Source organism: Solanum verrucosum, unplaced genomic scaffold (genome assembly GCF_900185275.1).
Source record: "Solanum verrucosum unplaced genomic scaffold, falcon-dt-bn FXZP01000208.1, whole genome shotgun sequence".
NCBI lineage: Eukaryota > Viridiplantae > Streptophyta > Magnoliopsida > Solanales > Solanaceae > Solanum > Solanum verrucosum.
In genome coordinates this window covers 1,390,362-1,406,177 of record NW_026020329.1, presented here as the reverse complement: position 1 = coordinate 1,406,177, position 15,816 = coordinate 1,390,362, and the positions used below count along the sequence as shown (strand labels likewise).

The following is a 15,816-nucleotide window of genomic DNA, read 5'->3' as shown; positions in this document are numbered from 1 at the left end:
AAAGAGAAAGGTTTCTTGGTCAAAATTCCTCTAAGTTCCTCTAAGGTTTAACCAAGAAAGGATGTCTACCCGTAAGTCTCAAAGAGTGAGTGGTAGTGGATCTTAAGGGTTCCGGTATGTGTTTTATGTTTTATTGAATTGCGAAAATTCCATGGGCCAAAGATAGAGGAAGATCCTCTAGAGTTTATAAAGGAGTTATCTAAGGTGATGAACCTTGTAGGAGTAATCTTAGTAATACTTGTCTTTCGTGACTTGATAAAGAGAATATCGCGATTTTTTTTTTTTGTGTCGTCCTTAATATTCATGGGTTTAGTTATGGCCATATGTGAGTGATTAGTATAACTCAACTTAGTCCTTATGAGTTTTATGATGTGTTGGATTTTGATGAATAGTGATTCTTAAGTGGTACCTAGAGATGTTGAGTGATTAAGCTCCTTTAAAAGAGGGTAGGAGTGAGATCCTCATTGGTTTGAGAATCATGTTGTGTAATGAGATAGTTTAGGCTTACCCCAATGCGGGATAATATGCTTAGATGGTAAGGTTATTGAGTGTCCTTGATGTTTATGAGATAGGTTTGCTTGAATTCTCACCTTATGTGGTTTAGTGAATTGGAGCAATCTAGACCCGGATTGGTAGATTCATATGAGATCTTGAGTGATATCCTAGTGACGGCCTTAGAAAAGGATGCTACTAGGGTTGACTTGGAAGAATTTTTGGGATGAAGGTACCGGTATGTGGTAATTTCATATGAGAGTAAGTGTTATGTTGATTTCCGGTACTACCTTATCTTGTATGATGCCTTATGAGGCTATGAGGCTTAGAGTTCTCCGGATGAGTTAATAGAACCTTTTTCGGATTTTACCCCGGTTAGTGGTTTAAAGTTAGAAAAAAAAGGGGTTTGTGAAGAATATCTCTTACCTTGTTCCCCTAGGAATACTCTTGTTGACTTAGTGAAACTTGGCATGTTAAGCCTTGATGTGACTCTTAGTATGGATGGGTTGCATACTTGGTGTGTTTTTATTGATGATAGGGCTCGGATGGTTAGAAGAATATGGGGCCCTTGAGTGTGTACTAGTTATCACCTTGTTGAGTAGGATGACATTTGGGTACAATTTCTTCCTATTATGGATTTGGTGTTTGATTGTGTCATATAAGGGTGGCATGGCTAGATGTTGAGGACCATAGACTTTTGCAAAAATGGCAAAATGTGAGTTTGGTTATGTCTTTAGGAGTGCTTGGAAAAAGTTTTCTTGAGGGTTGTAGTGAGGGCTTCCTCCTAAGGAGGGGATGGTGTGCTTAAAAAGCATGATTTGTTGAAATCCCAACATCCTCATCTCTTTCTTCCATTCCTATTCTAGCTTGAGACCAAGAGTTCCTAGATGGGCCTATGTTATGTTTTAGAAGTCATGTGTGATTTTTATATTCTGATGATTTCCTTATGAAAGGTATGTTTTTGAGAATTCATGTTTTGAGATAAAAATGAGTTTTCATGTTTCATGCCCCTCATGTTGATAGGCAATTAGAGTAAGTAACCTATGTGATTCATGAGGTGAATGGTTTAAATGTGCTTTTAAGAAGTAATTGCATAATTGGCCGAAGATCATATGATAAGCATGATTTGAGTTGGAGGAGGAAATTCCTCCAATGAAACGGAATATGTCTAAGTTGCATGCATATTGAGTTCGTAGAAGTAGTCCTATTCTCTCATGTTGTATGATGTGTGTTTTAAATGGAGATTTTTTTTTTCTCCTAAGTTGTGCATTGTGTGTAATATGACATACTTGACTTGATGATGTGAATTAAATGAACATGCTTGAATGTGTTCTTGTGAAATGGAATGTAGCTCCTTATGTGGTGGAAACTTTCCTAAAGAGTAGAGGAGGTAGTTCCTCCCATGTTTATGTGAATTAATGAGGTTTGCGCATTTCCATAAAAACTTGTGTTTTTGAAGAAAGATGAGTTGTATGAGTTGTTTCCCTCATGTTGTAGTGCATTGGTTATAAGTGATCTATTGTACTTCATGAAAATAAGGTATGAGCATGTCTTAGTAAGGAGTTGAGAAGTTCCTCCTTGAAAGAGTGCTATTGAACATGGAAACTTGCATATGTGCTTAATGATGTATGGACTATGTAATGACTAGGAGAAGATAGTTCCTCCTATGAACATGAGAAATGTTGATGTTGGTGTGTTATGACTAGGAGAAGGTAGTTTCTCCTTGAACATCACTAAACATGATAATGTCATTGCATACATTCATGTTTAAGTTGACAATTGGTTCATTGTGGTTTTACAATTATGTTGAGGTTTTTGAAATAAGGTGTAAATGCATTGTTGCATCCTTATGTGGGCTGAAATTGCCATGTTTGTGTCTCTCATGTATGTTTCTTTAACATTCGGGGACGAATGTTCCCAAGGGGAAGATATTGAAACGACCCCAAAAATGCCCGAAAATGTGCTTCGGAAACACCTATAATTGTAATTTCCATATATCTCAAAATCCGTGCATCATTTCGGAAATTCGACTTCATATTCTTATTCAGGGGGTCAAATTGAGTGGGAAATGAGTCTAACCCGAATTTTAGAACAACCGTATCAAAATTCGAAAATCGCAAAAAATGCGATTTTGAGGGTCAACTTTAAAGGGGCATATCTCTCAGCACACAAGGAACTGGAAGGAGCTCAAACTATCAAAATTAAAGCTTTGTGAGTTAGCTTTCCAACGCAATTTGTTTCGCCTCATTCCGAGCTAGGATGAAGGATTTATAACCTTTTTCGTAAAACCTCGCCGGCAGAAAAGTGCCATTTCCAGTAAGCCGAAACACTGTTCACCCGCCCCATTAATTTTTCTAAGTGTTGGGACGTTTTTTTATAAAAAGGGGACATATCCATACTTAGTCATTTAACTTCAAAACATCCAAAAACTCTCTCTAAACCCTCTCCAAAATTCCACCAAGATCATCAACCAAATTCAAGGATCCCAAGCTTTAATTCCGATTCAAGATTCAATCTCAAGCAATTCTCCATTCCAATCTTCATCAAGAATTCTCCAAAGTTGAGGTATGTGGGTTGATTGTGGAAACCTTCCTTTCCACAAGTCCAACCATTTATCCTCTATTTTACTTCAAGTTTATGGGTCCTTATGATCATTTATGAACTCTTGAATTATGGAATTATTACTACACATCCTATTATGGTCTATTTTTGTATATTATCATGAAATGGAATGATTATATGATGTTTATGGTTTTCATGCCTCCATGATCAAATTATGAAGGTTGTTATATATGTATATATATATATGTATGTTGTTGGTGGGCTGTTTTATATGGATTTTGAAATTGGTTGGACTTAGTACTCTTGAAACACATGATTTTATTTACATGAACAAGTAGCCCACCATATGTTTGATAAAATGTCATTTATAGAATTCTTATGAAATGGAAGGTCCAATGTATGTCCTATGAGTCGGATGATTATATAAGTATTGAAATGATGATGAAATGGATACATGTATATGATTTTCTCTATATAGTGTGTGAGTCGACCAAGCCTAGCTCGGGGGGTTGTAGGCCCGGGTAACCGTATCAAGGGGTTGGTACCTTGGTTGCCTAGTACGGGGGGTAGTAGGCCCGTATAACCGTATCGAGGGGTTTGTACCTTGGTTGCCTAGTACGGGGGGTAGTAGGCCCGTATAACCATATCGAGGGGTTGGTACCTTGGTCCCTAGCTCGGGGGGTGGTAGGCCCGGGTAACCACATTGAGGGGTTTGTACCTCTTTCGCCTCTCCAAGGGGGTGGTAGGCCTTGGAAATACTATATTGATGGTCACTCACCACACATGTACTACGTCCCACTAAATATGATTTTTATGTAAGCGTCATTATATACATCATTTCATTTATGTGCTATCTATCGGGTATGATTATGCATTTTTCCTATGATGTCTATCTATTATAGCATTGCATTGCATCCCACATACTTAGTACATTCAAACGTACTAACGCATACTCTATGCCTACATGATGTCACCATGTAGGGACCGGAGCACCGCTTGACCATCCTCCTCCGCGTGGCTAATACGATTTCCTATCAAGGTTATTGGTGAGTCCTCCATTCCGGGGACGTTGCTCATGATCTTTTGCTATGTATAAGACTTTTCTTTTTAGTTATGTTTTGACTATGAGGGTGAGCCCGGTAGTTTGTCTTGGCCCCCGCTAAGTACTCATGTTTAGAGGTGGTGTTGGACAAGTTGTGTATTATGCTTGAGCTTGACTCATCTATGGTATTTATGTACCATTTCTTCTTTTTTTCTCTTGCTCCCTTAGTCCCGATTTCCCCCTTTGATTTTGCTTATTGCTTATGGTCATTTTAATTGCTTCCGCGACCAAGGATGTGTAATGATACGCTATGAGGCTTGTTTGGGGTTCCTTCGGGTTCCCCATTCGCCGGTCACGTCTAGGCCCTAGGCTTGGGTCGTGACACAGAGAGGGCTGCGTTTGAAGATAGGAGATTCTATATAATCGCTAAACTTGAATTTTTTGTTAGAAACAATGTCGTAGTCAAAACGAAATAATAGTTCTCTTGTACTGATTCTCATACTCACAATGGAACTTCTGAATCATCATGAATTACAAATATAAAACAACCGCCTTATACAACATTAAAATCAAAGAGCTTCATAAAAACAATAGGGAAAACAAAAGAACAGATTTAATAAGTTGCAATTAAATTAATAGAATTCTGTTGTGAACCAAATTGACCCAGTAAGGGCTTATGGGCTATTAGAGAGTTTTATTTGGGATCCAGGCTCATTTAGCTATTGTTAAAAAGGTCTAGCGATTAGAAAGAACGGTTATGAAAATTATGTCGAAGCCTTGGCTTTCAGTCATCTCTCATCCCCTTTCTCGGTTCTAGTATCTCATCCCCTTCTAGTTACCTTCTTCTATGTTAATCTCTCCTTAGTTAGCATGTTATTACTTTGTTGAGCGTATTATACGTTGTAACTTGTATTAAGTGATAACAATATATATCAGTGTTTGTATTGGAAATCGGGTTTGTTACAAATTCAGAGATCACCATCACAGCTTTGCAAACCGAGACTAATAAAACATGATAATACAAAAAATAGAGTGCTAAAATCTGAAAGGAGATCAATAGAGAAACAACAATACACAGAAAAGGAATCAGATGTAGACCTGTAGAGACAGAAACAGAGGAGGCAACATTTATCGCCCAGATTTTGGAGAAGAACATTCTACATACCTGAATACTGTGATTTAGGACGTAGTATTATGACGGAATAGGTTTCTTGATGTCGCTGCTTTGATAAATAGGTCGCTGGACTTCTAGGTTAGTGATTTTTCCATATTACGCGAGCTTTTATTTGCAAAAGGCGGGAGGTTTTTTAATTAGAATAGGAAAAGGATTTGTGCAGCGGGAGTTTTTAATTTTTAGAATAAAAAATGTTTTCCGGCTATTTTTTTAATTTGCTACTAAAAGTGTACTTATTGCTGGCCATTCTACATTAGTCGTTGATATTTTGCCTCGAGTGAATACATTAGTGGCTATTAGGTTATTGCTGCAAAATAATTGTCGCTAAAGTCTAGTTTTGTAGTAGTGAGGTTATGTATCACACTATCAATGTAATAAATATATACATGATACATTGCATAAAACATGCATAATCTATTGCAGCATTGATGTATTAGAAATTTCATACTACTAACAAAGGCTAATTTAAGAAACAAAATAAACAAGATACATTGAGAATTAGTAACTTTGGTAAAGATGTGCATGAAGATGCATCCTTCTTCGATTCTGACTTATCCAACTCAAGATTCTTCATGAATAGTGGATCTTTTCTTTGTTTAGATCTATTTTCGACAAAATTTTCATTGTTTTACTTTTCAAAATTGGGGAGTGGAAGAAGAAATAGGGGATAAACTTACGAACTAGGAAATCAAACTCTTGCCAACAAACTGAAACTGAGTAATTTTAGTAAAATTGAGTTTTTTTTGTTAGAGGAAATGTTGATTCCAGTGTCTCCTAGGAGGCGCCATCATTGAGTAAACACCCGGTACCCAATTTGGGTTTTTCCATCCAATTGAGGGGTGCGTCCGTACGAGTGACATGTTTGTAGACGGCAGAGGTAAAAATGACTTCATTTTAATGGTAAGGACATAGTCAATTAGTAAACCAAAGTTGAGGGGTATTTCTTACCCTTTTCCCTATTTTATAACAAAGACTATTTTGCGATGCATTTTTCCAAAAAAAAATTGCTGAAGAAAAATTGGGTTACAATTTTTAACGTGAGGGGTTAGCTCATTCAATTTGTATATTCTCTTGTTTTTTTAAAAGAGGGACCATTGTGGGCAATCAATCAATCTATCCATTCCACACTTGAGGAAATTCAATTTCAATTTTAACATGTCTTCTAAAGTAGAAGACAAAAAAAGTTGAGATAAAGTTGATCCATATTTTTTCACTTCTATTTACCAACTAGTATTATTTTTCCTATCTTCTTTCTTCACTAAAAACTAAACAAAAGAATGGGAACTAAGGGCCTTGTTCATGTCTTTCTTGTCTCATTTCCAGGCCAAGGACATGTCAATCCTCTACTTAGACTCGCCAAACGCCTCGCTTCAAAAGGCCTTCTTGTTACTTTCTCAGCACCCGAAATTTGTGGTGTAGAAATGAAGAAAGCCAACCCAAAAATCAGCAATGAACCTACTCCATATGGTAATGGTGTGATAAGATTTGATTTCTTTGAAGATGAATGGGATCCTTCGAAGCCCAATGGCAATGATTTGGAGATGTATATACAACATCTTGAGATACTAGGCAAGAAAATACTCCCAATAATGATCAAGAAATACGCGGAACAGGGCAGCCCTGTTTCGTGTTTGATTAATAATCCTTTTGTCCCTTGGGTTTGTGATGTTGCTGAAAGCCTTGGCATCCCTAGTGCCATGCTTTGGATACAATCTGCTGCTAGCTTTTCAGCTTATTATCATTATAGTCATAATTTAGTTCCATTTCCTAGTGAAACACAACCTCAAATTGATGTTCAATTACCTTGTATGCCTTTGTTAAAGTATGATGAAATTCCTAGTTTTTTGCACCATTCAAGTTCATATACTTTCTTGAAAACAGTCATTTTGGGACAATTCAAGAATATATCCAAACTTACCTTTATACTTATGGAAACATTCCAAGAACTTGAACGTGACGTTGTTAATCACCTCTCCGGAATATTTCCTATCAAAACTGTTGGTCCTCTATTCAAATACCCTAAAGAAGTAGCTCCTAATGATGTCCAAGGTGATTTTATGAAGGTGGAAAATTGCATAGATTGGCTTGATACAAAATCAACATCCTCTGTAGTGTACATATCCTTTGGTAGTGTGGTCATGTTAAAAAATGAACAAGTGGAGGAAATAGCATATGGGTTGTTGAATTCATTGGTGAATTTTTTGTGGGTCATTAGGCCACCTACTAAAGTCCAAAATTTTGATCCAATATTGTTACCTAATGGATTTCTAGAGAAAGTAGGAGATAAGGGGAAAATAGTGCAATGGTGTCCACAAGAACAAGTGTTGTCCCATCCCTCGGTGGCTTGTTTCATGACACACTGTGGATGGAATTCGACTATGGAAGCACTTTCAAGTGGCATGCCCATTTTGGCTTTTCCTCAATGGGGTGACCAAGTCACCGATGCTAAGTACTTAGTCGATGTTTTCAAAACTGGACTTCGATTATGTAGAGGTGTGGCTGAAAATAGAATTATTCCGAGGGGAGAAGTGGAGAAATGTGTAAGGGAGGCTATGAATGGGCCAAAGGCGTCGGAGTTAAAAGAGAACGCGTTGAAATGGAAGAAGAAGGCGGAGGAAGCGGTGGCAGAGGGTGGCTCCTCCGAGAGGAACCTGCAAGCTTTTGTGGACTATGTTAGAAGTGAATGATAGCAACGTAAATCATAGTTTAAAGAATACATAAACAATATACAATTTAATTTGTCTTTTATTTATTGTAACCGCATATTCTTGTCTATTATTCCATTAAATAATTAGAGAACAATGAATCCTTATTAATTAATAATTCTAGTGATTGGATCTCTATGGTGATAAAGAAATAAAGTATTCAAATAAATATCTTTGTCACAACGTATTCATGTTTCATACGTCAGAAGTTAATAACTTTAGATTATCAAAAAATCCGCGTGTCTCATATTGTGGAATTTTTTACCAAACTAAGTCATTATTAAAATCAATTCAAAAAATTCGCGTGTCTCATATGATATTTTTTAACACTTTTAACATAAATTTGTTATTGAAAAAATTAAATGATGGAATTTAAAGTTTTTCTTAAAAAGAAGAGAGAGTTAAGGAAATTATATATATATATATATATATATATATATATATATATATATATATATACATAAAATTCCTAATTTTACTATAATTTGATCATTTTTAATTATTTTTTTTTATAATACCTCTATTTATAGGATTACAATATCAAATATCAAATGATATCATGAACATATCAAATGAAATCATGAACATGATTATTAATATAATTTAGGAATTATGATCATCAAAAGTCATTAAAGTATGATTAAAAAAGATACTTAAATTTTTATATTAAAAAATTATGAATCAATGAAAGAGTAGTAATTGATACATTCATTTTTGTACAATAATAAAAAATAAATAAAAAGAAAAAATGTCGAAAAAAAGATAAATAAGATTCTTGGTCAAAGAGATGTGCTACACCACTTTTCTTTTATCTAGATAATTCTTACTAAAAATATGAAGACTTCAAAGTTCCATATCAATAAACATTTTTTTTTTTTATAAATTATACAATATTTTAAAAATTATGAATTAACTTTACATTCTCATGTTTTATCATAATAGTTATTAAAAGTTGATTTACATGACTACAAAATTATATATACATGTTTTATTGAGTAGCATATATGTATGTGTTGACTTTCTTTTTCAGCTTCTATCTTCAAAAATATCCTGACATAAAAACAAAAGTTAACCTTACAACAACAACAACAAAATATAAAAAAGAAGTTAACTAATCAAATAAAAACTTTAAAGAATTTTTTATTATGAGTTAAAGATAAAGGAAGGATCTTGTTGTCAACATAACATAACCTAATGCTCTAAAAACTACAAAAAGAAGAAAAAAAATTCTTTATAAACTACAAAGAGAAGCAAAGAGAAAAAATCAAACATTTTTTCTAAAAAAATTGTGATTCATATTATCATGAATTCAAAAATAATAATATTGAATTTATATTTGCAACAGAAAAAAAGTGACAAATATATTAGGCACATGAAATAGTTTTACCTTGTAAAATTGAACTGCACAAAAATGTCTAACAATATTCATTATAGATCTATCTCCTGCAAAATCAGATCAAAGAAGACAAAAAATTAACCAACAAAAGAGATAAAAGATGAAGAATAAGGAAAAATGTAAAAAAAATAATCATCACATATGTCTCAAAATAGGTTTTTATAAGTGTGATTTTAAGATGTCATAAATTTTTATATTAAATTATTTGAGGGTTATGCATATGAAAGGTTAGGAGTTATGAACATTATTAATATTTATTAAGAGTAAAATTTATGTAATTGAAGAGGTATGAAAATAAAATAATTGAAAGAAAAAAAGAAAAATGCCAAAAAAACACAAAAAAAAAAGATAAATAAGAATCAAGCCCTCAGAGAGTGCCACGTCATTATTTTCATATCCAGCTTTATTATATTATATAGATTCGCGTATCTCATATTGTGTGCGCATTAATGGATGAAATGATGGTAATCTCATAAAGTAAAGTCCGAAGAAGATAAAGAGTATATATAGATCTTATCACTATCTTAGAGGTAGAGAATTGTTTCGATAGACCCTTGACTCAAACAAAAAAAAAACAGTCCAAACTCCAAAATAATATAGAGAAAGAAATAACAAAAATGAAGACAATCATGACAAAATACTACAGACAACCTGACAAATCATTCTAAACAATAGTCATAACAAGATACAACAATAACCAAAGTGTAAAAAAAATTCACAAATAGTAAGCAAACTCAAAGGATAAGAAAAAGTACAAGAGTAATAATACAACTAATAGTAAAGAGGAATAAGAGAGACAACAATCAACTAACTAACTAACCTCCTACTCAAATATGTGTCCTCCATAACCTCATATCTAAGGTTATGTCGTCGGTAAGCTGAAGTTGCATCATCTGATGTCTAATCACCTATCTCCAATACTTCTTCAGTCTACCTCTACCTGAAACTATAGGTAATCTCTCAGACCTCCACATTGGGGCATTCGTGCATCTCCTTTGCACATGTCTGAATCATCTCAATCTCGATTCCTGCATCTTATCCTCTATGGAGCCACCCCTACTTTGGCTTCATTTTTGATCTTGTCTCTCCTCATTTGCCCACACATCCATCTCAGCATCCTCACTCCGCAACTATCATCTTCTTCTGAACGCAGGAGTTCTTGACTAGACAACACTCTTCTGTATATAATACAATTGATCTATCTATCGCTTTATAAAACTTATTGTCTCTTTAAGTTTTGGTGACAACTTAATATATTTTATATATGTATTGATAATTAAATTTTTTTACACTATCACTGTAGTTTAACTACTATGCCAAGGTAATTAGTTAACATATTTACGGAGATCTACATGTAATAGTGTAAAAGGTTTTTTAAACTACCGTAAGCTTAAGGTTTATTAATTGGTACTTACTTCTTGGCTGCTTCGAGAAAGAAATGGACTTTATGGTGCAAATCATGTTGTAGTGAAAACTACAGCAACGTGTACAAATTGAAGTTAACTAACAACATCATGATGATTTAAACAACTCTATAAATTAATTAACAAATCCTAGCTCCATCAAAAGAGTACCTTCTTTCATTATAAAGTTAATACTTTTTTTTTTACGATATAAAGTTACTTTTTTTTTATTGTGATGAAAAAGCTAAACACTTAAAATATTTTCTATTTCAACCCTCTTTTACTGCATTATCCTCACTACAATATTTTCCAACTCTTCTCATTTTTTTCCATACCCTTCACAAAGGAAAATGTATCATAAAAGAATATCTTTCATAAATAAATGTCAAACATGTTATAAATTCATTGAATTAGTGGACTATCCATATTCTCAATACATGAACTACTTATATTCATGTATGTGTATTTCCAAGGTTCGATGAACCATTTTAATAAGAATGTATTAATTTATTATGACACTTAATATGGTGACTTTTGGAGTGATTTCTCTACCTATAAATAGGGTTGTTCATTCACCATTGTAAGACACACTTGAAGACATTTGAATAAGATGATCTTTACATTATACTTCTCATACATCTTGTCTATATTATTTATAGTACATTGCTTATATTTTACAACATGTTATCAGCACGAGACTCTAGCTAACTGGGATTGAGTTTTAGTTGCTTTAGCTCATATTTTACTCAGTTCATGTTCTGGTTGATCTCCTTATGAGAATCAAAAAGGAAAATGGTAACTATTGCAATCAAGAATATTATATGCATAAATTAGGTATGTATTTCTAGAATCTTTTTATGATTTAAAAATAAATTTCATTTGGTACTTTGCAATACAATAGTGTTCGGTCACCAACTTTGACTGTAAATCAAAGGTATATACTACTACTAGTTGAATATTCTCTGCTCCTCGAAATTCTTTAAATAGAAGAAAATATAAATTTTTGGTAGCATCAGTTTAAGTACTGTTTTGACTACACTAATTTTGAGGGTAAATTTAATATTTTTTGTGTTACAATTGTTTATATTGTCGAAGGCATTAGTTGACAGAAGTAATTATATTTTATGAATTTTAAGTTGGGGGAAGTTGCATGAAGAGTTGGGCACTGAACTCACTCTCAACACAACTTTTCATCCATTACTTTGGAGGACATTGGGATAAATCCCTACCTTTGTATGAGTTCTCCTACAACAATAGCTATCACTTCGGCATTGACATGGCATCGTTCGATGCACTTTATGGGAGGGTTGTAGATCGCCCATATGATGGTTTGAGGCTGGATATGTGAAACCTTTGGAGGTGGATTTTGTAAAGGATGCTCAGTTTAAGGTGAGAAGTATCCAAGCTAATTAAGCTTCTAGCCACTCGGGGATGAGTGATGGGTAAATTTGTATTTATTGTAACGACTTGTTCCCATCATTATGGATAAGCCAATGGGGAAGTAATTTGAGCCAGAAAACTTCTAAGTAGTAACTTGAAAATTTCCAACCTAGGCCAAACTTGGACAAAATCTGAGCCAGGTGATGTATAGGATAATCCGGTTATGGATGGGGGATGTGTTTATGAATTTGATCATTTGAGTGGATAACCAAGATGATAAGAAGCCTGTATGGCTTTACGAATCAAATTTGGGCGGGCAAAACTCCCGTTATTAATCTTAGTGTTAAAGGGTAGTTTTAGAACATCAAGGTTTGAGGGCGTGTTGTAAAATAGGGACTTGGAACACAAATTATGAGTGTTTGTCTCCATGCAACCACCCACGACAAGATTATTCCTACCATGGTGAGCCAGTCGTGAGTAAAAACGAAAAAAGTCTCAAAAACGTTATTTTTCTATAAACTTCGTTCTTCAAGAGCAAAAGAGCGACCTAGGACTATTTCTTCTTTTTTTCCCCACTAATTCTTATGCTAAATGTAAGTCAATTACTCCCCTAATTCGTAAATTGATTCTTAGAACTTAGAATACTTGTTATTTATCCTTGGGGGAGGGTTTTGGCTTGAATTTAATGGTGGAAAAAAGCCGTAGTTGGGTGTTAGGATCATGGAATTGGCCAAGGGTTAGTATTTGGACATAATCTTGGTAAACTAGGCCATTATTATTGATCCTTTGCATCAATTACTTGTTTTAGACTAAGAACAAGCTGAGAGACTCTAGGAAGGGAAAGCTCAAGTTTCTTAAGAGTGTTCATGCTTGGTTCCGAGATAGGTGATGGTTTGATTTCACGTCTGTGTTATATATGTTTGCTAACTCCTCCATTATATTCATGCATGTATGTGAATAGGGGAAGATGAAATGAATCTAATGAAATGACTATTTATGATTCCGTAGCATGCAATGAACCTGTTACCTGAATGTACGATACAAGTGTGTAAATCATTCATTGTGGTGCTGATTGTGTTTGTGATTGTGGTTGATTGGATCGGGTGTCACGTTCCGACACACAAACCGTTTAAGTGTGGGTTCCATTTGTCACGACCTAAATTCATAAGTCGTGATGGCACTTTTGTTCCCAATCAATAGGTAAGGAAACATATTTTACCAATTTTAACTAACTAATGAGGTAAAAGGTATACAACGAGTAAAATATCTCCAACACTAAGTCCTTGATAAATACGAAATGTGGAAAACTAAAATACCACCAAAGAATTGGTGTCATAAGTACAAGAGTTTCTAAATATGGTGCAAGTCTGAAACTAAAATGACAAATCCAAACATAAGGGATATCCTGTCTGAATACTAAAATAGCATAATAAATAAAAGATAGAGGGAGGTGTGGGCCACAGAACAGCCAAGCAGCTCACCATAACTCCAAGATACTCCAAGCACAGACTAAAAAAACTTCACGAGATATGCTCGTACTCAGATTCAAATCTGCACCACAGAAGAGTGCAACAAGTGTAGTATGAGTACGAAACCACGTGTACCCAGTATATATTATAGACCGATAATGAAGAAGTAGTGACCAGAGTTTATATAAGAAAAATCAGTTCCTTACTTATACAAGTCTATATTACACTTACCAGTCAAGTTTCATCAAATAGAGGTAATCAAATATCAAGTACTTTCCAACCACCAATAAAACACATAATCATCAAGAATGAAGGATGTCATGAGATGCAATGCAATATGACACCATGAAATGATATGCCTCAGAATACCAAGTACTCTCTCAACCGTATATGCATGATACTCCTCGGAAATACATCGAGAGTTCATAACCCATGGGGGACTCGCGAGGTCCATCTACCGACACAGACGATCTCCACGTGTCTGTGCGGATGATCTCATTGCACTATCATATAATTAAATAATTTCTGCACGGACGATCTCCATGTGCCCAAATTATAATCTTAATATCTCACCATCCCCAACACGGACGATCTCCATGTGCCCAACTTATACTCAGTCTCATGTCAATGCATGTGCACAATATGATTTCAAATAAAGGGGATGATAATGCATCTCAATCAATCAAAGATCAACATATTATATAACCACTTCAACTATCACATTTATACGGGTTCAATAAAGTAACACAATCACACAAAAAAATTCAACTTATTAATATATCAACTAATGCCCATATGCTTTGGCATTCTCGTATTTCAATCCGCATTCTATAGTAATAAACTTTCCCTTTATAACACCGGTACTCGTACCAATGCCCGTCACACCATTGGTACGAGACCCCCAACTTTCAACCTTACCCATTTTCTATTCCATTTTTAATCTTTAATTAGAAAATGTCCTCAACGAAGTCTAAAATTCTTAACATACCTTGAGTGCCGAACACGTGCCACGAATCCTCAAGATTTTTCCTTCCCTTTTCGCAAAGCTTCAGAAATGTTCTCAATCTACCAATTATGCAATATTCGTAAGTTAGCGAGTTCATAGGCACTACCCATATTGTTATATGTCTATCATAGACCCAAAAACTCACTCATATCTCTAATCGAGCTCCTAAAATTTATATGTCAAGAATCATATTTGTTCAATTTCAAGCCTAGGGTAAATCCTTAATTTCTCAAAAAACCATAAATCTAATGGTGTTTATATAACCCAATACACCTAATATTTAATTATCTATCTCAATATGTTAAACTTAAATCTTAATTTGATAATCATATATTATTAAAAGTGGGAAGCTCTTGTCTTCAAAGTTGATTTACCATTTTACCCTTGTACTAAATCATTTTTTATAAAGCTCTTGTCTTCAAAGTTGATTTACCATTTTATCCTTATACTAAATCATTTTTTATAAACTAATTTTTATTTACACCATAATTAAAATAAATCTTCAATAAAATGAATTGAACGGATGATTTGAAAGTGGAGTAATAATACTTTAATTATCACACTTATTTCAATGATTTAATAGGGATTGATGACAATTATCTTTCTTTCCCTGTTTATTTTTTGGTTTATTCATTTTATATTAAAATTTTGATCATTATCATATTATATCAAGTAGAAACTTTCCAAATGAAAAATTGAATTACCAAATCGCCTATTAAAAGTTAAACATCATTTTAACCTTCAAGCAACTATTATTTCAAAAAAGTTTATAATATAAAAATATAAATACACACATTTCATACAATAAAAATAAAATGTTTGCATTTAATAATTATAATAACCATAACTTTATACGAAACGTTGGTGGTTCAATTATTTAATTGTTACGTTAACCAATGGCCAACCTTTCATTGCTACAGTAAGTAAGTACAAAGAAGTTGAAAAGTTGAATTGAATATTAATTAGTAAATAAATGAAATGAAATTTCAAAGGACTGGGAAAAACATTATATAAAGGCTAAATGAGTTTACTAATTTCCCATCTCCTCTTTGTAACTTTTAAGATTGAATGCAAATTATTTTATCTTCGATTTCATTGTTTTTTATGCCTTCTAATAGTTTGCATAAAAGAAGAGATGAGAAGTATATATGTAAGATTGTTGATGCCAAATTAGACTAGATGTCATA

At 33.8% G+C, this 15,816-nt stretch overlaps 1 protein-coding gene across 1 annotated transcript; it reads left to right on the top strand.

Moving 5' to 3' along the window:
- Window positions 1–6,547: 6,547 nt before the first annotated feature.
- On the top strand, window positions 6,548–7,957 carry LOC125836025 (gallate 1-beta-glucosyltransferase 84A24-like). Its single transcript, XM_049515120.1, has one exon. It carries the CDS (start codon window positions 6,548–6,550, stop codon window positions 7,955–7,957), a length of 1,410 nt encoding a protein of 469 aa, XP_049371077.1.
- The last annotated feature ends 7,859 nt before the right edge of the window (window positions 7,958–15,816 follow it).

Coding starts and splice junctions, on each gene's coding strand:
- LOC125836025 (XM_049515120.1), top strand. CDS start 6,548: ATGGGAACTAAGGGCCTTGTTCATGTCTTTCTTGTCTCATTTCCAGGC.